This window comes from Diuraphis noxia, unplaced genomic scaffold (assembly GCF_037042655.1).
Source record: "Diuraphis noxia isolate RWA-SAM2 unplaced genomic scaffold, SU_Dnox_SAM2 contig0005, whole genome shotgun sequence".
Lineage (NCBI taxonomy): Eukaryota > Metazoa > Arthropoda > Insecta > Hemiptera > Aphididae > Diuraphis > Diuraphis noxia.
Window position 1 is genome coordinate 35,002,405 of NW_028301715.1, and position 27,944 is coordinate 35,030,348.

The 27,944-nt window shown below is 28.7% G+C and overlaps 3 protein-coding genes across 9 annotated transcripts; 2 read left to right on the forward strand and 1 right to left on the reverse strand.

Moving 5' to 3' along the window:
* The first annotated feature begins 5,409 nt into the window (after window positions 1-5,409).
* On the forward strand, window positions 5,410-25,285 carry LOC107166715 (WD repeat, SAM and U-box domain-containing protein 1-like). Of its 7 annotated transcripts, none has more exons than XM_089228696.1 (19): window positions 5,417-5,570; window positions 7,619-7,790; window positions 10,241-10,386; window positions 12,795-13,018; window positions 13,193-13,416; window positions 14,281-14,383; window positions 14,635-14,714; window positions 14,834-14,976; window positions 15,252-15,423; window positions 16,310-16,452; window positions 16,695-16,894; window positions 18,252-18,460; window positions 18,856-18,946; window positions 19,552-19,625; window positions 20,006-20,048; window positions 20,931-21,053; window positions 21,448-24,873; window positions 24,949-25,078; window positions 25,164-25,285. In XM_089228696.1, exons 1-17 carry the CDS (start codon window positions 5,437-5,439, stop codon window positions 21,600-21,602), a joined length of 2,436 nt encoding a protein of 811 aa, XP_089084822.1. In that variant the 5' UTR covers window positions 5,417-5,436; the 3' UTR covers window positions 21,603-24,873; window positions 24,949-25,078; window positions 25,164-25,285. The 7 variants fall into 7 exon arrangements, with proteins under 7 accessions (XP_089084825.1, XP_089084822.1, XP_089084823.1 ...); XM_089228697.1 differs by having other exon boundaries at window positions 24,949-25,036; XM_089228699.1 differs by having other exon boundaries at window positions 5,410-5,570; window positions 21,448-25,078.
* Window positions 22,180-24,449, reverse strand: LOC107166717 (ankyrin repeat and MYND domain-containing protein 2). Its single transcript, XM_015515490.2, has 6 exons — window positions 24,252-24,449; window positions 24,031-24,196; window positions 23,834-23,973; window positions 23,554-23,747; window positions 23,348-23,486; window positions 22,180-22,966 (listed from the first exon to the last, which is right to left on the reverse strand). The coding sequence occupies exons 1-6, from the start codon at window positions 24,447-24,449 to the stop codon at window positions 22,649-22,651; spliced, it is 1,155 nt and encodes a 384-aa protein (XP_015370976.1). The 3' UTR covers window positions 22,180-22,648.
* On the forward strand, window positions 25,098-27,890 carry LOC107166718 (queuosine 5'-phosphate N-glycosylase/hydrolase). Its single transcript, XM_015515493.2, has 8 exons — window positions 25,098-25,285; window positions 25,469-25,570; window positions 26,164-26,391; window positions 26,466-26,625; window positions 26,717-26,830; window positions 26,907-27,021; window positions 27,175-27,245; window positions 27,556-27,890. Exons 2-8 carry the CDS (start codon window positions 25,475-25,477, stop codon window positions 27,780-27,782), a joined length of 1,011 nt encoding a protein of 336 aa, XP_015370979.2. The 5' UTR covers window positions 25,098-25,285; window positions 25,469-25,474; the 3' UTR covers window positions 27,783-27,890.
* The last annotated feature ends 54 nt before the right edge of the window (window positions 27,891-27,944 follow it).

Consider the following 27,944-nt stretch of genomic DNA (forward strand, 5'->3'; position numbering starts at 1 on the left):
TGAAACTATATAAATACAAAAAATTAATTGTAACGAAATTAGGTATTTTAATGAAAAATAATATTATTATAGTTCCCTATTTTGCTATAGGTAGGTAACTATTTCAAAACAATTATTATTCAATAACACAATTTCGTATATTATTATTTACTAAACACAGTGCATCTATAAAAATAAAAATATACATTTATATTTTAATATTGTATTATCCATCGTCTATGGCAAACCGCAATCGTTGACATTCGTTAGAGACGAGTAATAATCCTAATAATTTCATTGACCAAAAACAAAAAAAAAATAGCCAGCCTAGTCATTAAACAGTTCTTTAGTATAAAAAATACTATTCGTTCCGTTCAGGCCCAATCGGAAATCTACAACAGGCGCGGCATTGCGCCTGCACTGGCTAATGCTGGCACACTACTGACATACACTACATACACTACATACACTACATACATACAACTCCGTTCAGAATCTAAAATCAAAATCAAAATTTAATACTCACGAACTTCTTTAATCACAGTCACTTCATAACCTTTCCACAAAGATCCATAAATAGATGAAACTTTGCTCATTTTATTTATTTTATGGTAATCTTTTTTTGTCGGATATTTGCAATACAATTTGCCTTCCACATAATAGGCCCACGATATTGGTACTAGGTCAATATTCGCTTTACCATATTTGTTGTTTTCCATAAATTTAATTATGAAATGTGTTATATCTTTCTTATAATCCATATCTATAATAACCATTTGTCAGATCAATTAAAAATTATAAAACTGAAAACATAAATTTAACATTTACATAACACAAAAATTTAATTAAAGAAAAAAAACAAATATTTAACAATATTAATACCTTTATTAATATTTATTGTAAAACATTATTGAATTAACACTAAATTTTTAATAGAATAAATAGTAATTTATAGTAAGTAACTAAAATAATTGTTGTAAAAGTAATGTTTATGAACTATGAAGAAAAGTAACTACAAAACTGCTATGGCCATGTTCAAAAAAGACACATTTTTTGTGTACATTTTCTAAAGGAATAATTTTTTTCCTTCTTGATAATTTACTTAATTTCATGATCCCAACTTCTGTTGAATTACATGGATATTTGAAAACATCTGAGATAGTACTGAATGTAAACCCATACAAACAAATACTTTCCCGTTTTTTTTTTATTCTAAATATATTAAAAATTTCACCTGACTTCAGTAAAACAACATTATTGGGTCTAAAATTACTTAATTTAACTCCATTTAAAATAACACTTTTAACATTGTTCTTATTTGTATGTAAAATATCAGGGTTAACAGTAAGATATTTTTTTTTATGTATAGCATTCTTCTTAGCTGTTAGTGGACATGTTTTCTGTTCAGACATTCTTCTAATCAACTGAGCCAAAGGATTATTTTTTCCAACAATCTATCGTTTGATTTTACCGAGACAATTTTCAAACGGAAATGCTGAAATTTTAGATAAATTAATTTTTGAGTGTTCCACATCGTCTGCCAAGTGAATTAGGTTGTGATTATTCATCAGTTGTGAATCTGTTCCATAACATGAAGGAAGAAGCTCAAAAAACTTCTTCAATAATTCTCTTGCATAGTTGACTTTGGTAGTGCATAGTTCAGGATCACAAAATATTCTACACGCAACTACTAATAGTAGAAAATGATGATACATATTTTTAGAAAGGCATTTACGTAGCACCAAAGCACCATCACAGTAATGTAAAAAGAAACGAAACTGTGTTGCCTTCCAGTTACTAAGCGCATCTAATTCAAACTTTTTTCTTTGAAAATCTTTAGGCACAAATCTAGAAAATATTTTTAAAGTAGAATTTAAAAGAATTTTTTTTGGACGAGAAATTTTGCATCTACGATCAACTCTTTTTGTCCTGAGCAGTTTATGTAATATCCATTTCATTACTCCCAAGTATAGCAAATGCATGGAATCTAAGAATACTGATTTTACAGGGTCAAAGTGTGGTATACTTAATAAAGGTGATCTTTCTCCCAGATGGTGTTCAGCTTGTCGTTTTTTAATAAAACTTTTTTTAGTGCGTCGTTTAGAATTTACACTGGGATATACTCTTCTTTTGTTTTTAGTCTTGCCTTTAATTTCACACCGCTCGCAAGCATAAAAGCCTCTATGACCTTTACACTGCTTAAGAAATGATGTTGCAGGTGTATCACAAGTAAATCCAATAATTTACATCAAGCCGTTCCAGTTTTATGTTGTTAGCTTAAATATTATATTAGACTATTATAGAGCAAATTGACCTAATTTTATATACCTATTTATATAGTTTTTGTTTTTAATATTTTATTCTTATATACGTATCGATATACATTAATAAATAATGAGCTACACAGCTTCTTATACCAAAAATGTTCAAAATAATTTTTACTTAAAACGTTAAACGGGCGTATACTATACAAGGAAACGTATGGTTAACGAAAAATCACGTAATGCGTTTTTTCACTTTTTGTAACTCCGATTACGGGTGAAATAATAGCCGTACGACCGAAGATCCATTTTAAATCATCGTACGCCAAAATATACCAATCTCGATTTTCGTAGTGATCGAACTAAAACCCAATATTAAAAACCACGTAACTACGTAATTTTCTAATTAAAAAAACACACGAAAAATCATAACTTCCGAATAAAAAGTCTGATAACCTCGATATTGGTACCTATCGATCCATGGATTGCTGCAGCGCAAAATCCACTAGGAAATTCTTTCAGTGCCCGTAGTATGCCAGTATTGAGTCAACACTGGCTGCACACTGGTTACCAGTACTAGTTTTTCAGTACTGGTGTAGTACTTGATAAAATTATGGCCAGTACTGTACCCGTAAGGGCCAACCAACTGTGGGGTGCCAGTACAGTCGCAGTGCGGTGCCCTTTGTGAGTGTCGGCGTAAATCTATCCCGTACCTATGTAGTCAATTGTTTATTCTTAAAATTAAAAAGTATTTGAAAAAGCTTATATAAATTATGTTATATAAATTATATAATATATTTTAAACTACATAGTAATATTCTTTTTTTATAAAAAGTAAAATTTGTGATTAATTTCAAAAAACAGAAAAAATTTATTTAAATAAACTATATTTTAGGTTCATCAAGTATTTAAGAATGAATATTAAAAATTTAAAACTAATAAAATAGATAATTTTTAAAAATAATTGCTTTTATATATTAAATATATATTTATAATACTATCGGCAATTATATCTAAAGTTTATAATAGTAAAAATATAAATAATTTAATGAACACTTTATTAGCCACGATAGGTAACGCATAATATTATAACTTATGAGACTCTTTTAGAATTGTACCATTATAAAATCTTAAAATTTAAGACTTATAATTCCTGTAGTATAATTAATATTCTTATTGCTATTTACTAGACTTTGAAAGATATTGAATTATTTACATTAACCTTTCCCTATAAGTTATAACCAATATTGATTGTTGATTGTTTATTAGACGGTCAAGGTGACTCTCATTTAAAATGCATAAAATATCAAAAACCTCTTAGAAGTAATTTTTCATTGGCTTTTATTTTATTTGTTAAGGTATTAATATAAATTTCAATTTAAAAAACACGAATAAATAAACTCGATGAGAACATAAATATAATAATCCCTATGACATACTCGTATATTTGATATTATAACTATTCACAAATAAATCTACTAGGAAAAAACATTGTAGTATAAGTATTTTACACATTTAAATATATAAACACTTCTAAATAAATAATAACACATACTATAACTATGAAAGCTATTAAACATTTCCAGATTTTAAATAACTGCGTTATTGAAGAAATATGATGGTTATGAGTGTTATGACCATGTTGGTTGAATCGCTCTGTATAATATGAAAATATATACAGTGGTCGCCGCTTAATGTAATCACTTTGGTACGGGACATAGGTAACTGATAACATAATCCGATTGATAACACTAAACGAAAGTTGAAAAAATAATAACAATGGTGTACCTAGTGTTTAATTTTATGTACACATAGTTATTAAAAAAATTAATTATTTAATTTTTTATTATTGATTACTAATTAATGTACATATTATGTAGGTATACAAAATTTAAAATTGTTAAAAAAATAAAATAAAATGAATAAATATTAACTACTACTAACTTGAACTATAGAATTTTTTAATTGATATTTGTTTTTTTTACCGTTAAAAGATCATTGATAAAATGCTCATATTTATATTTTAATTCAAAATTGGATAAGTGTTGTTGCACTCCTCTTCATAATACTCGTAGGGCCTCTCTCATTTCAAAAGAACTTAGGCGTTTTTTCAGTAACTGTTTGTGGCTCGAGCTCAATTTCTTCGTTTTCAATTTCTCAAAGAATTGATAGAGATAAAGCATGTACTATACCGTCTTCAGTAAAATTTGATGTAGACGATGTAGTAGTTATATTTTCATCGATTTTCAACCAATTTTCTAATAACATTATTCGGCGTATTAATTGCAATAACCGTTAAAATTTACACATATAAGTATACATTTGGCCCGTACTTATACTTTTCGATAACAATAGACTATTGATAACATTAACCGTGATCATAATAAGCGGTGACCACTGTATTACTATATTACACGTCAGTATAATAGCAAAAAAGATAATTAAAAATATGAAAAATAATGGTCTCTTTTCAGTGATAAAAAATATATATTGTATTATAATATAATACAATGTTTACTTTAATCATCGCATATTTGTAGAAAAAAAAAAACTTTATCACACATAATAATATATAAGAACTATTCATCTGGTTCGATGAGGCGACTAGTGGTTTATAAAGAGTACAGTGAAATACACATATTATAATATATTATATAGAAGTATGATCAACAATTGAAATTCCATAATAATTATACTAATTGAAAAATACAATTATAATAGTATATAAATCCTAGTAATTGAAGCCTTTATGTTAATAAAAAAAAAAAAAATTTTTAGCCATATAAGCTACATTTCGCATGTCAATATTAATTATTTGTGTCTTCTTGTAACTTAAATACATCAACTAAGGCCGGCGATGAAGTTGTGTGACATCACTATAAAATTATAGATATTGATATTATATTATGGTATACCGTACACTGTACAGTATAAATAATCCGCCAAGTCGGAATTAATAATAAATATGCGTAGGTAAAAAAATTGGTCGTATAATAATTTTCCACAATATTCTGTAGCAGGTAGTTACGTGAATGTCGTCATAATTAGTGTTTACCTAACGACGATGCGCCGCCGTTGACCTGCAGCAGGTACTTCATATTGGCATATAAATTATTATATATAGCACGCGTCATACATACGCTGTGTATAGCATTTTTCCGCGTTCATTCAGTCACGGCCTTTGTGCCGCGCCGTCATGTCCTCGGCCGCCATCACATGCGCTACGGACGTCCCCGTCGCCACCAAACGTATCCAAACCATTCGCAAACACGCAAGCGACGTGACCAAATGTTGTTTTTCCAAAAAATATCATCTGGCTATCGGGTCTAGGTAAGGCAATTTTTGTTGTCTTAGGAGCTTCAGTCCGTATATATTATATACTTTTATTACATAGTAATATAGTATATAGGTACCTAATATAGATGGGTAGGCACGATTGAGAACGTTGTTACCTGTTAACTTTTATGTAACGTTGCTACATTAATTAAAAATACAAAATAGAGATAAAATATACAATATATATAATAGATATCAATTATTATCTTTAAGTTTTTGGTTACAGGATAAACTTACGTGGAATTAAATTTGAGAAATAATAATAAACACACACTTCATTGTAAAATCAATACATTTATCACTTATTTGTCAGCTTAAGGCATTTTTTTAAGATTAAAATAAATATTTATTTACAATATACTTGTATTTTTATTTGTCAGTTTAAGATTAAAAATTTAAAAACATCAATTCACACCAAAATCAAAAAACCTGCCGAATAACTTTTGTTAATCGCAAGAATTTTCGTTCATTTTATAAACAAATTTAAGGTGAATTTTGTCAATAAATGCAAAAATATCAGTTTTAATCAGCAACAGTTCAAAACACAAAAAAAAAGATGTCCTTACATCGAAATCCCAGCCCTAAAAATTATTACTAAAAGTTAAGATAAATGACAACGTCGCTCAAAAGTTTGATTTTAAGGTACAAAATATTGTTTCCTTGATCTGCCGACAATCGTTCTCAATCGTGTTGCTAAAAAGATAAAACGTTCTCAATCGTACAACACCGATTTAGGTTGTATACAATGTTGTGTACAATGTCAAAATCAAGATTTAAACTACGGGGGGGGGGGGGGGGGGGTTGAAACTCCTCTTTGAATACTTTTTCGAACGGTGCCGGGTCACCGGGGGAAAAAAATACAATACTGATTGAGTTCAGACTATAACCGAAAAATATACCATTAGCTATAGTATAGGTACCTACTTGAAAACTACCAGGGGCTCAATTCGTGCTGAATGGTTTTATTGGGACTCAGTACGTAGCCTTTTTAAAAATACTTTTCTCGTTTGTTATAGTTAAATTATCTAATAATAGATATGGTAAAATACCTATTTTAGGCTCTTATAGTTAGTATACCTACAATATTTTATGATATTTATATACCTACACTTCACTTGTCACTTCACTAATCCGAAAATATTATATTAATTGGATTTTTCAGTTCGTACAGGTTATTATGTGGAAAATAACTAATAAGTAGAATACAAATCATTCAACTAAAAGTTTCAAAAAATGTTGAAGATATGGATTTTAGGATTAAAAAATATTTTAGTTTACAAAAAAAATAATATAAATTGGAATAGAGTAATAGTCAATAGACGTACAATTTCTTACAATAATCAGCAAGATACTATATTTTATTATTTATTCACATGTGTCAATGAATTATAGTAAAATATTTTATGCTCAACATCAAACAACAAGAATACCTTCATAAAATATAACGACGCACGAATAAACGACTTATCTTTTAGCCAAAATCAACTATAAATACTATAAATCACGAATCCGTCTATTATTGGTTATAAATTATAATACTTATCAGTAGCCGGTAGGTATTCTAAATTATAACAAATAAGTATAAACCTTGCATAAATCGTGGGTAAATGTTCCATTATTTATTCGTGATGCCATTATAGAGCGCTTTGATGATTTTTCTATCGATATGGTTATCAGTTTTCATTTAGTTAAGATCTATATGTTATGACGTGTATTACATTGGTAACGGACGTGCACACATAACATGTACTTAATAATATAATATAATAATATCTTTTACATTGCGTTTGATATTTAGACATTTTATAAATAAATAAAACAAGGCGCGTTCTCTGAAACGTGATCGCCTGCACTGTTTAAGTAATTAAGTTAGATCGTTAAATATTTGAAGTTTTAAAGCTAACAAATTTGTATTGCAGAAAACGATATCTATTAAGAAACACCGAGAGTTATCAAAACTTATATTTTAAACTATATTATTAATAGTAATGAAGTAATCATAATTATAATATTGTCCGTTTCCATAAATGTTATTGTCGCAGTGACCGGACGGTGAGCGTGTGGGAATGGCGATTCGGCCACGGTTTCGAGGAAAAATCTTATTCGCCACTTGCACACCACAAGTATATGGTAACTAGTGTACAATTCGACGGAGATGCAACCATATTGGCCACGTCGTCTTTAGATGGAACCACTACACTTTGTGATGTCGAGGTAAGAGTGTACATTATCATTTTATTTTTACAGCACCGGACGAATGAAACAATAATATGTTTTAACGTTGTGAGGCCTCCCTAAACAGTAAATAAGAATGTGACGTGTACATGTGTACCTACATGTGTATTATTTACATCTCCCTCTTGATAAAATAAAAACGTTTTTCAGTATTACCTCTATATTGTGGGATTATTTTATAAGGTATATTGATTATCGATTTTATCCGATTTTAATACGCTGTGCGATTTTGAGGTAAAGGTGTACTGTGCAGGTACAATGTACTTGTATTATTATTTTATTTCTACGCCGGAGAAGCTTGCTGAAGTTTGAAAAAAAGGCCTGAAATCAATGCTATGAGGATATCCTATGAATAATTATTAATATGATTATAAGAATATGACGTCTATACTGTATCATCTCCAATAATAACCCCTTTTAATAGATTAATGTTTAATTGTATAATCGTTACTTGTCCGATTATTTTATAAGCCATATCGATAATCGGGTTTTTTCAAAATTAAATAATGTTTTTATAGTTTTACTGTATAGTGTCTATAAATAAATATAAATGTTATATAATATTTTGCGGTTTTAAATGTTTTCTATATTATTATCGTCATCGTTACATGCGAGTATTTTAAAAATTAAGTTTTGACTAGAATTTTAAATTCAAACCGACATAGCGTGTTAAACTGTCACAAATATTATATCATATTTCCTCACAATTTATCGGTTCGATAAAGCATTTAGTTATAAGACATTGTGATCACGTTTATATGAAAATGTATCCTTATGTCTTATCGTACAATATCCAATTCGCTGCCAATATTTTAACGCATACAATTATTAGAATTGGCTTTCTCCTTATAGAGTTTTTTTTATTTTTTAGTTTCGGTAATGATTATTGTTACAAGCACACGTACTTCATACAAATAAACATTTAAACATTGTTATAAAACAACGAAACCATCTGTTAAAATTAATCTCATATCCTGTGCATATAATTATTTTATTCAAACGAATATGAATATATTATTGAATTTTCATATGATATGCAGGAACAGGTACATACAAATAATAATCTTTGATTTATTTTTTTTTAATTTCATATTATACGATGTGATGTTATGTCTATATTGTCTATAATATCAAATATCGTACATTTTTTATGATACCTTATTAACGTTTTCAATGAAACGTATAAAAAAAATGTTCGTACTTATATGTATATTATATGCATTCAATTTTATATGCATATTATATGCTGTAAAATTAATGTTTTCGTATATTTGTCTGATCATATTTTTAGATCATTATTTATTTTTAATTATTATTATTTATAGTAAATACTATATAATATACATTGAATTATATATTTATATGTCATTAAAGCTGTAAATATAATAATATACAATGTTGTTATCTGTGGTTTGTACCTTGTACGAATGGTATTTAATAAATCATTACACAAAACGTAATTCTTTTTATAATACAGGAGTCAGGTGTGTATATATTATATCACATAATTTGAAACTAATTATTATCAAGTTCCATTAATGACCGTGATATTTATGATATATTTGTATGTTATTTAACCTTTAAATGAACGAATTCAAAAAATGCTTTTAAATATTTGTAATTAATGTAATTATTTGATCTTTGATATTTTTATGCCTATTTAGTCACTTATATTTATTAATATAATATAGGTGTATTTGTTCGCTGTTAGATTAGTTTGAAAATCAATGTCTTTTTAGATAACCCACCACTTAGTTGCTGATTTTGTTTGAAAATAATTAAAAGAATAATAATTATTTTTTGCATAATTTCACTTTAAATAAATTCTAATTATTGTCTATTATACATGTATATATTTTTTTTATTGATCATAAGCCCGACAACTATGGCCATTAGCTGTTTGTAGAAGAGAACGTTTGGTTTGGAACACGTAATGTATGTGTAACGAGGATTTATTGCTAAAAAACTGAGTGGCCACCCATCCAGAAGCTAGCAACATCAGCCGATGCGTACACTTAGAGCATTTCCGCGGTTGAGAGTACGACCAACGCCAAGCCACTATTATTTATATAATTTATCGAATGTATACATTTTCATTTGCGCGCTCATTATGTGTTTGTATATATAATTAATAATTATGTATTTAAGACATGCGTTGGAGTAATATAATGTATTAAAAGGAATTCTAATTTAAACTGTTCAACCATTTATCACTTATACTTACAATCATACATAATGGCTTAAAAAATATCTGAGTTGTGGCTTTCAAGTTATTATATCATATTTTGTTCATATAGTTCTTTAGTAGGTACTTAGGTAGTTAATTTGTGTATTACTTAGATTGGTATGTAAATATTACATAATATACCTACCTACAATATAAATTATCACAAACTAAAAATTATTCTAATATTAAATATACATTTTAGACGGGACGAATTTTGCACACTTTTGTTCAAAATAGTTGCGGTGGTATAAGATCGTCATGCTTCATGGGAAATTACAAATATTTCGTATCTGCTGGTGACGATGGGACAATGTGTGTGTGGGATATATTCAGACGAGTGCTGGTTAGGTAAGCTTCCTACAGTTAAACTTCAATAGTATGATACAAACTTCCATTTAATAAAATATTTTGTTTAACTAAATATTTTTTAGAACCAAACCAAATTAAAACCAAGTTTATTTAATTCTGTTTAATGAATTTTTCTAGAGTACCAACTAATTTTTTTTCGCCCATTTAACTTAGTAATTATATACATATTATATAGAAGTTTTACTATATAGTATTTTAATTTATGTAGGAATATATAATAATATCAAGTACTATAATATAGTCTGTAATAGTTTTAGTCATGTACTATATAATTATTTAGATTATTTATTACATATTAATGTTTTTGATGTGTGCTCTGAAAATAGTAACAAGAAAGTTAAAGATTTAATTGAGTAATATTCTTATAAATACCGCCAAACCGTTAAATATCTAATAAATTGGCAGTTGACCATTTAAATTTAATCATTTAACTTTTTGTATATTCATTAGTTTTGTAATACCTAATTATATTTAGGTAGCTATATATATAATGTAGTACCTATAATCGTTTTGTTAATTTATATAGAAAGTAATCTATACAAATTGAAAAAAAAATTGTGAGTGTTTGTTTAACAACAATACAATAAATGTTTAAAATTATTGATTATTAATTATTATATTATATCAATATTTAGTAGAGCTGGTAAACGTAAAATATTATACAGAATTTCATTTTTTCACTTAGAATTTTAATGATTACAGCAATAGTGAATGTAAGTAAATGAAAGTAAGTGTTGTTCATATACAAAGCCTAGAATCTATTCAAAGTCGTTTTCTTCGTTTTGTTTCTTACAAATGTAACATACCACGTAATCCACACTCACAATATATACCGTTATTAAACGAATTAAATATGACCAGTCTAGCTGCAAATAAGAGAAAAATCATTGATTTAAAGTTTCTTTATAAAATAGTAAATGGTTTTTTAAATTGTCCCGAATTACTCAGCTGCTTAAATTTTAATGTTCCTCATTGTCGAACTAGATCTACAAATACTTTTTACATTCCTTTTCAAAGAACTAATTATGCACTTTATTCACCTATTCATAGATTAATGAAAATAACTAATGACATCCAGATAGATCTATTTAATTTTCCTTCTTTTGATTGTTTTTGTAACCATATTTTGTATCTATAAATTACTTCTGCTACCTATATTATTATTGTCTAAATTATATTTTTATATTGTTTTTGTAATTTTTAATATTATTATTTGTATATATTATACATATTATACTATTTGCTGTATTTCTTTTTAATAGATTTAAGTCCACAAAATTGTATTTAATTATTTAAAAAAATGTAATTGGTTTCAATCCTTTTAAATTAATAAAATAAGAGTTGTCAGTAATAGAGTCGCGAACCACACAGTATAATGAAAAATAATACTCTTCTCTAAGAGCCAAGAGCTGGACAAAAATGTTTCTCAATAATCGTAGATAAAATAAGATATAAAATTTAATGACATTTGTAGAGTGCAAAACAATATATTAATATACAATAATATCGTATTAAATTTTGTAAGGTATAATTTTATCTTTATAAAATACCGATTATTGTGTTAGATATTAAAAATGTTTTGAGCCTTACGATAAAACGTAAACTATGATTTGTCCACCCCTAGATTATAATATTTATTTGGTGTAAATTAACTGACTATGATTAAATTACATTTTATATAAATACAGCCTATCATGCTGTGAACTAACCTCAGTTTTATGATACTTGAAAGGCGTGTTGTATAGGCAATTTAGGTACATTGCTGTTAATATTAATTTTATTGTTATTATTGTAAATTGTAATAACTTTAAACCATATTTTAATGAAATAACTGGAAATGAATAGTTTCTAATTTATGTGAATTGATTCGAATGATAAATTATTATATTTTAAAATATTTATCATACCATAAGCTATCATTAAATAAATGAATATAAATCAATAATAAGGTGTGCGTAGAACAAAAAGAAACCCTGTTCGAAAAATGTCTTTTACCGTGTAACCAATTTAACACACAATGAAAAACATTCTAATATTGTATCATTAATTATATTGTTTTTATTTTTTATCTACTGTAACTTTTATAAATTGATAAATCGCCTTTCGAAAAATAGTTGAAAATGCCACTATAATATAGTTTTGCAGGTTCATTAAAATTAATTTCTCAAATTTGAACTGTTACGAATCATATACATTATTTAAGTTCAATATTATGTCAAATATTATTCATTGTTTGGGACATTAATTGAAAATAGATATTATTATGATCGTTAATTATGATTTATCATAAAATGATAAATTTTATATAATTTTATACCTATATAAATACACAATTTTTTCAGTTTTTTATCTGTGCATATTATAATGAGCTGTTGAAATATTTACAGGACAGCAACAGCGCACGAAGAAGCTATTTCGATGATATGTTGTTCTTCAGACTTGAGAATAATGTTGACAGGTGATACGACGGGGGTGGCCAAAGTGTGGCCAGTCTCTGAGCTGACCTATACAGGTGATACTTACGAAAAAATTACGCCTCTGTATGTGTTATTCGACTGTCACGACATGGGTGTGAATTCCGCTGACATATCAACTATCACTTCAATAACAAGTGAGTGATATATCATAGTAAGTATATAATATAATATTTATTATATCAAGTTGAAAAAATAATATAATCTTAGAAATTATTTGAGTATATTATACGTCTAATGTCTATACGTACCTAATAATTATGCATCTTAAATTAAATCCGTTCACGCTTATATCCCTCAAACCGTTACAGGTAAGGGTAAGGTATACAGTGCGCTGACGTGTGGTAACGACCATCTGATAAAAATCTGGCAACTGACTCTGTGGAAGAAGAACATAGTTTCTCATCAGTGTTCCGTTGAAATAGTACAATCGCTGAAAGGCCACTCATCTACGGTGACCAGCGTATGTTTTGGCGGAGCTGACGGAACGCTGTTCGCGTCCACATCGATGGACAAGACTACGAGAATTTGGCAGGTAAAGGTCATATTATATTATGTTAGATTCAGTAGTGTATCTCGGAGAATTTTATTTAAAAATTTGTTTTTTGTAGTGTGAGGAGGCAAAATATAAAACGTATTGTATCTTGAGATATAGTGAAAGGAGAAAGTTGTACCCCTTCCATTAGTTAAATATATTTAATTATATATTTAATTTAGAGAACACGCCCTTGTGTTCTGTTTCTGTCATAAATTCGTTTACAAGTATACAACATTGATAATATATGTTCAGAAGAACCAATTCCGTATGGTTAGATTTAAAATATTATAACTTTAAATTGACCTATTATCAAACTTCAAGCTGAAAATATTTTTCAGTTATACATATTTATACGATAAATACATATATATCATATATATATATATATCATGTTAATAATTCGACTGTTCTTGGAAAAAATATAGGTACCATTACTAAAGGTAATAGTCACCTACCATGTAGGTATTTATTAGTGCGTTTTTTCGTTGTTATTCGATTTACAGATTTACAGTTTTATAAATTATATTATTTATTCTATTAAAGTATTAAAATTAACTCAAAAGATTTGTGAAGACTTACCAATTGATTCTAACCTTTAAGTCTTATAATAAAGTTAATTCACTCTAATATTTATATCAACAACGCAAAATTTGTTCTGTGAATCAACCATAATATTATTTTGCTACGTTTTAAGTTTGTAATATGCAACAGCGAAGGTCATGCGAGTTTGTCTTCCTCGTAGAGGTAAACAGTATCTCTCAGAACGAATCGAATTATTTTTTGTACAAAAATGGAATCATATAGATATAATACCTATTATAATATCACTATATAAATTATATTTTGTGTTATTGTTTTAAGATGGTCGGGTCAAACAATGCGGTTTGCTTACAAGTGTTGGAAGGACACACCCGTTATGTTAACACTTGTGGATTCTCTCAAGACGGTTCACTGTTTGTGACTGGTAAATTGCCAACGGTTCTATGACTTGTTATGTATGTCCACGCTACACAAACCCTTACAATTTGAGCTATTTTTCGTGTAAACACATGCTCAGCATAATATTGTAATTTGTGATCGTGTTGTATGTGCATTATAATATATTTACACCAAAATAACATACTTATGCATATATATGTAAATCAAATAATAACAACGCGTACACAATATTTCGTTTTATATTTGCTCACGTATTTGTACGTCATATTATTTTAGGGTCTAACGACAAGTCTGTAATTGTTTGGGACGTGAAAGGCGATTTAAATTTAAACACCAAATTACACGACTCGTCGGAGGTGAGTTTTGTTACAATAATAATAACGGCATACCTATCTTTTGGCTGTTGTGTAGAATTTATAACGACAATAATATATATTAACTATACCTATTCAACAATATGTTAAATCATTTTCAGGACTTAAAGTCCGCAGTAAATGTTATCAAGCGTGACAATATTCAGGCAGAGGTGTTCCTAAGGGAAAAATTAAGTACGTTTACGAATGCAGTGAATTCGTGTGACTTCAGCAGCGAATGCAAATACCTTGTGGCGGCCGGCGGGTAACGCTATATATTTATATTACGTATATGTTTGCGATTATTATTACCATAAGCGTATGCAGACTATGAGGTGTGACTAATACTATTTTTTTGAACACACACCTCTTTTAACTGCCCCCATCCAAAAAAAAAAGTAAAAAATACCAAAATTGTATAAATAAAACATAATCAAACAGAAAATTGAAATGCATTTTTAGTGTGATAAATACTGATTATACTTCCAAATTCTATTTGAAATTTTCTTTCATCTTTTTTTTCTTTTCGACTTTACTTAGTGACAAGACTGTCAGAGTTTGGAATTTTGATGAAAACGGACGTACTGAAGAATGCAAAGGCTCGCCGTTGCGCGCCCACCATTACTCGATACAACATATGGCCATCTCTCCGTGCTCGTCGTACATGGCCACCTGTTCATTGGACGGAATGACCATTATTTGGGAACTGAATGTAAAGATTAACAATATTTTTACCTATATACACAGAGTTATATATCAATTATGCGTAGTTATTAATCATTTAAAAAATATATATAATATATTAATATACCTACTTACTACTTAGTGACTATATTATTTTCAAATTGTTGATATTTTTTAATTATTTAAATATCCAGTGGATTAAGATACAAACTTTTGTTTTTCAAATTGTAATCCCCTTTCCTTTTATATCGTAATTTGTTTCACGGATAGTTTTTCTAAAAATTTTGAAACATCAAAATCAAAATTAGAACGAATAAAAGTTATTTTTTAACTTCTACTAATTTATATTCATACAAAGGGTAATAGGTCTATGATGATTCATTTTGAAGATGATGGGGGGAGGGGAGGAATATATGGTAATTTAAAAATATTGTAGTACCTAGTTTCTAAATTAATCGATCAAACTATTTAAAATTTGTAAGAAATAAGAACGGTTCAAATAGATGTTACAACTATTTTATATTTTTATTAAAATATTTTTAAGGACTATATTACCCTTAATGTAAACTTTTTAGTATAACTAAGAAATTACTCATTTTGAATATTTTGAATTACTTAATCAAATAAGTTCTCACATAAATTATCTGCTAATAAATGTATACATTAAAAATATGATCTAATTTTAAAAAAACAACAACAACAGAAGTTCGTATCATCATAGGACACTATAAGCTATCTTCAAATAACTATAATATATAAAAATTTCAAAAATCAGATTATTATAAATTAGGTAAATATTAAAGGGTCATACTTAGTAAATCACTCCTCAGTATATAACTGCCCGTCTGTCCACGTTACAGTGGAAAATACTCAAATAAGGTTTATTAGAAATTATATTGCAAATAAATTTACAGACTCTAGAACAGACAGGTTCGTTACACACTGAGTACGGCGGGGCCCGATCCTGTTCGTTTTCTGGCAATTCCGAATTGATTGCGGTCGCTTGCAACAACGAAATTGTGTTCGTGTGGAAAGTGGAAACATTACAGCTAGTCGCGTACGTACGATGGGTTTATAATCATTAATCAGTAATCACTGATATGGTGATCACTGATCAATCATAGCACTACCCTCGAGTTCCGACCCCAAACGTCCCTAACTTATATTATATTACCTAAATATATATGCATATAATATATAAAATTTAGTTGTCTTGTTTTATAATTTTTTAACGTCGGTTTTATTCCAATGTATACATTACATTGGTATACTATTATTTTAATATCGAAATTATTTTAGGAAACTGTGCGGTAATGACGAAGACGTCACTTGTGTATCGTTCAGCCCAGATTCTCGATATTTAATGTCCGGTTGTGTGGAAGGACACTTTCGAATTTGGTCGGTACATCCGAAAAAGCACATAATATCCAAAACTAGTACAATAGTCCAAGACAAAGCGCACGAAATCGGAATAACAAGTGCTCATTTTGCGTTCAAGAGTAAATTTTTATATTGACATAAATAGTAATATAAATTATAAAGTACCTATATGTATATTACAATTATTACATACATTTATAATCGAACGTTTCCTGACTGAAGACTGATCATCATAGAGCTTAAACTATAATAACTAGAGACTTGAAATATTTTAAGTATCTTTGTACCACCATATAAGTCTGCACTACAATAATATTTCCAAAACTCGAATATTAAAAAAGTTTTTCACAAGGATTTTCAAATTCACAATTGAAATAGAATTTTTTTGGTATATAGCTAGATGTTTTCCATTGGATACTTGGGCAGATTGGGGTAAAAGTATGCATCAAATGGTCGTGTTTGTGATGGCTTCGTCTAAAGAATTTATATTTATATTTTATACAAATACGATAGATGAAGGCAAAGGCGGGGACACTGGGCATTAACTAGTTAATTTATTTTCTAACCGACTTATGAACTTAACTATAGTTTAATTGACATTTGAATTAACTTAGCTTTTCTCTTATTATTTAAAAATAATTTATCAAGTTAGATTAGGTTCTCAATCATTCGAGTTATTTCGTAGAACTATTATAAGAATTATTTATATACCTTTTATTCCAATAAAAAAAAAAATAATAAAATATATTTATATGTAGGTATAATAACTATATTTTAACATTTATGTCAATAAGTTTAAGTTTATTAAAAATGTCAGGAAAATGAAAAAAATGGCCAAATAGTACCTATAACTTTGTTTAAATACAATTAATTGTATTATATAGGACTAAGGCCTATAGGCTATAATTAAATGCTGTAACACACACTTTGTGCAGTAATAAAATGATATGAAACGTGAAGTACAGCAAATTAAAAATTCTGCATTACTATTACTTTTAATTACACACACTACTAGCTACTACTACTATAATATATTTCAAAACATTTTGGAGAGTGGAATTAAGTGGGCAGTAGTAAAATTTGTGAAATTTAGGCACTTTAATATACTAGCTATATGATTATTTATTACTGCATTTCCGTTTCAGTTTATATTTTTCGAATATTATTTTGCGATTTAACCGTCTAATTCTGGATAGTTGAGAGTTTACTGTATATTTTTTGTACCAATATTATAAAATATTCCGTGTTTATAGCTATAAGTACATATTTACACACATTTGTGGTTTTGTTTTTGACAGCAAACTATTTTGTTATGTCACCACGTATGTTTAACAATTTTTATTTTTTACTTTTTTTTTTTGTGTTAATCCTCTAATACGTTATTTATTTATACCTGATATTCAATCAATATATATTGAATATAATATTATATCATCATTTGCACTATTATTGATCCGTTAATGTCGCGTGTCGCAGACCCATCCAGAAAACCACGATCGATGATGATGTTAACTGGTGGCAGTGACGCCGTGGTAAAAGCCTGGAGGCTACTGGAGGACAAAATTCAATTCAAAATGAAGTTTGTCGGCCACGGTAGTGACATCACATGCGTCAAGTTCCCACGGCACATAACTACATTCTTGGCGTCTACTTCGCTGGACATGACAGCTCGGATATGGCAAACGGTAAACGTAAACGATATATCATAATAATATCTTAGCCTATATATGAGGCTAATCCGTCTAAACTTTGTAGTTTGTAAAGCCTCCCCTCCCCCCCCCAAAAAAAAAAAAAAACTAATGTCATACATACACTACTTTATAAGTGTCAGTAAAGTGTTAAATATAAACCTGAGCTTCTGGAGTCCCTCAACAAATCTCAAACACTATTTGTGCCTATGAGGCTAGGCCTCCTTAAAAATATTTTTATAGAATATAAGTGTTTAATTAAAAAATGTATTAAAAAATACTCTGAAGGCTTGAACGTCTCCTGATATATTTTCATATCTTTGCTGCTATTTCATGTTATTTATTTCTTATAGCGTGTATATTTTAAATGCTTTTTTTTTATTATCTTATAGAAAACTGGAGATTGTCTGCATGTCATCGATCCCAAAGACGGCATTCTCACTTGTTGCTCATTTTCGTCAAATAATAAAATATTAGCTACAGGTTATTATAACAATTCCTACCTAATTATCAATTTTACATACAATTATTGAATCTGGTGTAATTAATATCTAATAATAATAATATAATACACTGTTTATGTAATTAAATTCGTTTGTTTTTTTAAAACGAATTTGAACTATAATAATTATAAGTATGATAGTTTTTGAAAGAAAATTACAATAAAAATAGACACACCAACACTCACGACGCAGCTACAGTGTACAATGTACATAATATAGTGTAAATATAAAATCGTTATAATATTGTTAATATCTCCACGATGATATACGGTAGATATTATTATTATTTATATTAAGCCTCGGCGTCAAAGGCCATTGGCGTTGGTTTACAATAGGTTACATATATAGGTATATACAATTATTTGTAGATATTATTATAAATTATAATAATATGTATATTGTATTTATGGACCTAACTAGTGAGCAATACGTAGATACATATATCTAATAGTTATCTATAATTTTATATTTTTACCATCGTTAAACTGTGACTCTATAATAGGTCAAAGTTAATGAAATGCCTGTTGGTAGTCTGTTGATGCAAAATCGTTAACAATATTTTAGCACATGATTCTGTGATTTTAGGGTCGCTGGACAAAGCGCTGTTTTTATGGAATTTGCCGTTGGACGATGAAGACACCACGACAATTAGGAAATCGGTAAGTAACTACAGCGCATTTAATTCGCAAAATATTAGGTAACTTATCACGGTATAATATATTTATAAGTTTATAACACACTAGTACAGTGAATAGGTAGGTACACACTATCCACATATTATGTCTGCGCATATAAATATGAATGTACCTACCTATATTTTAGGCGTTATTATTTTTCTTGGGCCTAAAATAGTAAAATGCATATTATAATCTTGTATTTATTTAATTTTATGTAGATATTATTATATTATTCGTATCAGATTATAATATGTACATGCACTTATGAAGGTAGTTTACGCCAGTTTGACCACCGTGGCACGAATTACCATGATATATTTATAAGAAAACATTATACTTTGTAGTTTTTTTTTAATTGATAGGCGTCATTTGAAACACGCGGAGCACGATTAAACGGCATGGCTGGTAAGTGTGTTAGAGTTACCGCATAATATTAGGTAAAAGCAATTATTATCATATACCTAGGTATGGTTCATTGTCCGGCCCTCCACTCGTCTGTGTGATTGATAATTATTTAATCGAAAACAGTCACCCTCAGCAATAGACAGTAGACTATCCGCTGGGAGGAGGAAGCTTGTAAATATACGTAAAAATGTATACAATATCAATTAATTGTTAAATAGGTATTGGATTGACAGGATTTGTTATTATGAGAATCATTTATTTTTTTATCATATAACCACTTATTCAATTTGTTATGTATTAATTATTATTTATTACCATAATAGGTATATTATATAAAAAAAATTTCAGAAAATACATGTTTACGGCAAATGTGCACAGCTTTCTCCTTCCAGGCGGGCGCCAACGGACGAAATCCTTAAGGAAAAGTCATTGTTTTATATTGCTTTCTTATAAAACCTTTTTTCAAATTTGTATATTAATTGTTCATACACAAACGCACGTATAATAAAATAATGACTGATATACATGAATTAAATTACTATAGGTACGTAATTAAATATTACGTGAGTAAAGTAACTTGCGCTTTGGGTGTGCACACCTTTTTTTCATTTCTATTATTGAAGAATAATTGACGCGCAAAACGACAACCGGCGGAACAATAATGGGCCACTGGCGGATATTATAGTACACCTACGTTTCCTATACTAAATTATAAAACACACGAATGGGGCCGGATTCATTATTATTTGTACCCGGGCCCAAAATCATACTTGTTTGGCGCCCACTCGGGTACTGTGGAATAGTATTTATTGATATATTTTATTATTTTAATTTATGATACTATATACAGGTCCGACTAAAGGCAATGATTTTCGTTTGCAGATGATGACGACAAACGAGACTTGGAAGTGGCACTGTCTAAGCTATCGTCATCAATTGATATACCCGACGAGTTCATCTGTCCGATAACGCAGCAGATCTTCAGAGACCCCGTGATATGTTCAGGTAGGCCTACGATCCGAATAGATTAAATATTGGGGCATTGTTGATGCATACACATGGCTTAAAGCCTTAAAGGTGCGTGCTTCTACAACCGATATAATAAAAAAAAAGTGCAAATGAACGGGCGAGGGCAACGGATCCCTTGCGCCCCATTAAATACCCCTTTTTTAGGGAACGGTGTTCGAAAGAAGAAACTTAAAATCGGGTGAACAAAAAACATTTCGCTCGTTCGTTCTACGGCTGACCTGTAGATCTATTCATCGACCGGTTTCAATACTTCCGAGTGTCGGATTCGCACACTGTGCCGCGAGTTGGGCGCGCATTGTCTATATTATATTAATAACGAATGGAGCGCAAAAACAATACATTTAAATAATTTTTTTTCTTCTCAATATAGACGGACATACTTACGATAGATCGGCATTGGTGTCGTGGTTCCACCGAGGCAAATTCAGTAGCCCGTTGACTAACGAACCGCTCCTATCCAAGTCCATGACGACAAACACCACCATAAAGGAAGCGATCTCAGTGTTTGTCCAACAAAATCAATGAACGAGGAATGACTTAACGAAATCAATAGTTTTTTTAGTCACCGATACCGACTCTGCAGTGTGTGTGTGTGTGAATATTGTCGACACCGTTCATCGGCTATTAAACATGCACATTTTCAATTTTGGAAATATAATATTCGTCGAATCTGAAAATGATTTTGTAGCAATTGGTAATACCTGTTATATTATTATCACTAGGTATATTGCACTTTTTTTCCTTATTTAACTTTTAATAAAATTAAAATATTTGTCATTGATTATGTTTATATAATATTATATGTTTTATGTAAGCCCTTCAGTTGTTTAACAATAACTTTACAATTATTGGTTTTTAGAATTCATTTTAGATTTTTAATGCAATATGTATACATCATGAATTAATAGATATAAAATAACTTTTAGTCAATTATACAAACAAATTATTTGTAGTAGTATTATTTTATTTTACATTAATTGTTATTTAATTTTCTTAACTTTAACATTCGCATGATATAACAATATAACGTTACCTATTATAAAATCAAAACTTATGACCAATAATAAATAGATATATCATGTCTAATTGAAAACACACAAAATAGCAAACAATGTTTTATTACTCAATATATTTAGACAAAATTTGTTGAACAAGTGCAGGTTGTATTGAATCAAATTAATAGCATAATATTCATTAGAAAAAATGTTTCAAAAACAGGTACAGAATTACTTATTGGAAACAAAACATGTCAAAATCAAAACACTGTCTAACAAACATAGCATAAAGGTCAAAAATGTTTTACCACACAAACTTCTATAATATTATATGGTTTTTGATGACAATATTAAAGCTATTATCAAAGGCTTCTAAATGACATGATTTATACAAATTGTATTATGACACATATTTTCAAATTACTTAACAACAATTCTACATTCATGTTAGTCTAAATTTAATACGCAAAACATATGCTGTCAATCAATCGTTAAATGATTATGCATAGGTACATTATATTATATAGCATATAATTATACATAGCATAATGTTACTTGAGTTGTTTGTGTCGAAATTTAGTTAATCCCTAGTCCAGATAAACTTTCAGCTACATGTGAACTGTCTACAGATGTCTGTAAGGTTCCATTGTTACTGGCCTCTCTGTTACACTCTTTTTTGTGAACAAACCAATGGATACGTTGACACTCACGGTCGCAATATTGTACAGCTTTGCATTTGGCACATTTTTTGGTAGCATTATTTTCAGCGCATGTACCACATATACGTTCATCACCAAAAGAATCTACACCCATACCGCGTCTATTTCCAATCATTACCAGAATAACGTTGAGGGCTGTCATGCTATCTTTACCTCGTGTCAGACTAGCAACCATCTACAAATAAATAGTAATATTTATATTACATACATTATTATATTATCATACACTGAATTTTATAAATAAAAATCAATGTTAGGAATTTAAGATCCATATAAAATAATGTATTAAACTATAAAAATGTATACTTAAAATAGTTTACAAAAATCTAGTTAATCAATTAATTGACATAAGTGCAAGAGTTTAGTAGTTTTATAAGGATTTTATTTAGTAAGCTTACCATTATAAAATAGGTAACTTAACATTATACTATTTTTATCATTTTATTGTTTAATTTATTTTAAGTACCTAGGGGATTTATCACTAGTTGAGTATTCTAGGATATGCCCAATCTAAAATAAATATAACATTCAATGCTACTAAGGAGAATAATTTTACCTGTCTAAAAATTGTACAATCTCTAAATGGAAACATTCTAATACAATCCTTTAGAAACTGTTCGGAATAAATGTCACTTTTTAATATTTTCTTAATAAATAATTCCTTTGGATCTGATTGTTTTTCACTTTTCATATCACTATAAATAAAAGATAAAAAATATTTTGTAATTTATATTGTATTGTTAACTCTTAGAATGAAATTACTTATATTTGGCAACTTCAATCAGAATGCTGGCTAAGTAATGAAACTTAAAAGCCATCACTTCATTAGTCTCTAGTTGTTTGTTGATTTCACGTTCACACATCAAATTCAGCACTTTGAAAATTTTTGACGAATTATCATCGATCAGGAAAACTGGAGGTATTTCTAGAGCTACTTTCACTGGATGGATGTTGGTCTATAAAATATTATGGTACAATGATTAGTTATCATACTCATTGAAATCTGATTATATGATATTGCCAATATTAATTATAATAATACCATCATAATAAATTTGTGAACAGGTTGGGCTAACTCTGGTGGTAACTTTGGTTCGTTTTCATTTGAGTCAGGTAATGTGTAACAAGTGACTTCTTCTTCTGGTACATAATTGCTGATTACTGCCACACAGTTGTGATTTCCTGTAAATAATAAATTAATACCTAGCACATAGGATATACTAACCTATATGTACTCACCTACAAAAGCACCCATTTGTGAAGCTGTACGACCGACAGTATTGGTCAGCTCGCTTTTGGCACCAGCAGCCAACAGCAGGCTGCACACCACAGGGTTACCACTGAGAGCAGCAAAATGCAGAGCAGTGTACTGGTACTTGTGTTTACCTGAATTAACATCAGCGCCCTATAATGGATAAAACAATCAATAATGGAAAACAACAAAAAATAATCTAACTTACTCTGTTCAACAGCCAACGGACGATTTGCTCGTTACCCTTGTATGCGGCATGTTGGAGCGGCGTCATGCCATGTTCGTCCAGTATATCAGTGCTCAGATCATGTTTGGCATAGATCTTTTGGAGGCCATCGAAATCGTTGACGAATATTGCTTTGAAAACGTCTTGCGTCATCCCCTCGCTGTCCTCGGAATAAATCATCGTCAGAAACAGGAACGCCTGAAAAATAGCTCACTTCGTTCACTAGCAAAATCTCCAAGAGACGACTTCGGACTTGTGATTTATGTAACGGACTCAATGGTGAACGCAAACTAAACCCAACATGTAAAATTAAAACACTGACAAAGTGTTTCTCAAGGAGTGTCTAGCTATGCTTTGTGTGGAACACTTGCGCTATGCTCTATTCTCAATGATCAAGTGTCGAAAATTATGTATTATGTAAACAAATCATGTACCGCCGTTTACCGTGATAACAGCATGCTGTTAACACTAATTGTCAAACAAGACCATGGTTAGGTTCTTTATCTTTATAGATTAAAATTAAATATTCATATTCCATAAATAGTCAATGCCCAATGGCCAATAGGCAGAAACATGGTCTTAGAAGCTGATGTCAAGATGGAAGGTTACCAAAGATATATTCTTAAATTATGCTTAATTAAATAAAAGATCTATTAAATAAAACTTCTGATTTATTTAGTATATTTTACTGTTTTGTCGTGGGCCGAATATAGCAGAAAATTGACTTGGCATATCATAATCGTTGACAGTAATGTGGCAGTAACTTGGTATTTGGTAGTCAGCATGATAAAGAATAATTATTTATCATAGTAATCAGTTGTTGTAATTCAGTAATCAGTATCTCACCAATAAGTACAGGTGTTTGATACTTTGATCTCACACTCACTATTTCAGGTTCAGACTTCAGACGTTCCACGTTCAGACTTCAGTCTTCACTCTTCAATCTACAGTCGAGCGACGAGCATTTGAACGTTAACATTACTGGTTCTTCGACTTCTAGACTTTTATTGAACAGAGTAAATTAATATATTATACATAATACTCTATTCTACTGTAATAGTCTGTACTGTTTTAATTATTAACGTCCATAATTTATTAGATAGATCAATAGTTTTTAACGTATCTTATGCAATTAAAAAAAATATAATATTTTATTTTATTTTTTTATTTGATACATAATTATCGGTTATTAAACTTAGAACAAAATGGTCAGTGAAGTATTAGATACTTGTCAAAAAGTAATTAGTCAATCTAAAGATGTGAAAATTATTTCATCAAATATTCCAAAATTGGCACTAAAGGTATTTTATAATTGTGTTTATTAGCTTATTACATTAATATTTTATCAATCATTAAGCTTATCATTACATTTTAATGCTTATTATTATTAAGAAATAAAAAGACACCACCTTGAATTTGCTATATTAGTAAATTTTATGTTTGTAAAATGGAGAGGATACATACGTGTGTGTGACTCCTTCTTAACATTTAGATTTTTAATTATATAATTATTATTTAATGTAAGTCAATTAAAATATAGATAAAATGTTGTGGACAACTTCAATTTTAAATTTACCAATTATTCATGATATAATATAGTTACAAGGTTATTCATCAAACATTTTAACTCCCTTTTTTATACAATAATTTAGTTATTCAAAATTTGGTTTTTGTAATTCTACTGACATACTTAAAGACCATATTTTCTTCTAAAAATCAGAATTTGAACGAATTTATTATTAACGAAAAATGGGTTAAGCATGCTTAGTTAGTGAATATCCTGTATTTTTATATATATTATACATTTATTAAGTATTTACAAACCATTCCACAATATTATTTACTTGGAATGCTAAATTTTCAATATTCTAATAATACATTTTTGTTATTTTAGATTTATACATTAATAAAAGAAGAAAAGTTGACTCTTGATGAGTTTAAAAAATGTCCATTACATCCAAAAAATGAAGACGAAGAAGCAATAAATTGGATATTTATTGTTGATTCTTTAAACTATTGTTTTTTTGATCCAAATAATAAATCGCATTGGAGTGTTACTTGGAAAAATGAAAAACACACAGGCTATTTTGGATTGTGTGCTGCAATCAATAGAGCTATAGAAGTTTGTAAATATTAAAAAAAAAGAAAGTTATTTTTGTAAATTTAAAAATCAATTGAAATAATCCTTTTTTATAGAAAGGAATAAAAATGACTGATATGAAAACTTGTTTGGAATTAACAAGAAAACAATTGGATGAAATACTTTTAGGAGATGATGGGACAACTCTTCCTCTATTACAAGAAAGGTATTTGTGTTTACAACAATCTGCAGATGTTTTACTAAAAAAATATGATGGTGTGTTATTCAAATTTATTTATTTTATAACCTTTTGTACTATTAGCAGACTTAATATTTGTAAAATATAATTTTTTATGATTTATGTTAGGAAACTTTGTAAACTGCATATTAGAAGCGAATCATTCTGCTCAAAATTTATTAAACATAATTTCTAATAATTTTTGTCATTTCCGAGATGAATCCATTTATAACAATCAAAAAGGTGATATAATAAATTATTATTTATCAATGTGAATATTAAACACATTGCATTTAAATAATTCAATTTTTTTTTTTAGTTGCTATTTATAAAAGAGCTCAAATTTTGATTGCTGACATATGGTCATCATTCAGAGGTACTGGTTATGGTGAATTTCGAGACATAGATACTTTAACCATGTTTGCAGATTATAGGTAAAATATAGGTATATTAAACGCATATATTTACATTTATTTGTTTTATTGTGCATTTTGTAATCTATTTAAATTTGCCTATTTGATTAATTATTAATAAATCACTTATTATAGATGATTATTACTAATATCCGAAATTTTTATGCATTACAGAGTCCCTCAAGTTCTATTATACTTTGGTATTTTGGAATATTCAGACAAATTAAAAGATACTCTAAAACAAGGTAAGTTAGAATTATATTTAGTTAAATATTAAACATCATCGTTGACACGAAAAAACCTCCCATGTGCTTAAACCTAATTTTCAGGAAATATGAAAAATGTATGTTTGGTTAACACATAAGAGAAATTGTTTATTATTTTTCATTATTTCTACGACTGATATACCACAGTTTTTGTCAAAATGACTGCCTATTTATTCTGAATCCAGGGATACCTAAATTTCAAATTTGCAAATTTAGCACATGGGAGGTTTTTTCATATCAATGACGTTATGTCATGCCATGTAATTTATTTTTAATTTTATTAACACAGGTATTCTTCTTAAACATGGAGCACCAGAAGAAGTGGAAATTAGAGCAGCTTCTATTGTAGCAGTTGATTATGTTGTAAATGAAGTGAAAAAATTGATGGCAAAATATAATACACATAAGATTTGCAATTCTATTATGGTTGATACTTATCTATGGGGTTATCGGAGAGAAAATGCTGCAATTTTGGAAGACACGCCATATCATAAGACATTAAATATATATTATTAGAACTATTTCTTGATCAAATACTATATGAAAATTGTACATTTTTATTTTTAAAAAGAATATAACAAGTATTTGGGTTTTCGATGTATATTAAATTGCATAATATTTCAATCTATGCTATCAAATGTTTTACAAACTTGATGCCCCCTGTAATTTTTTTATATT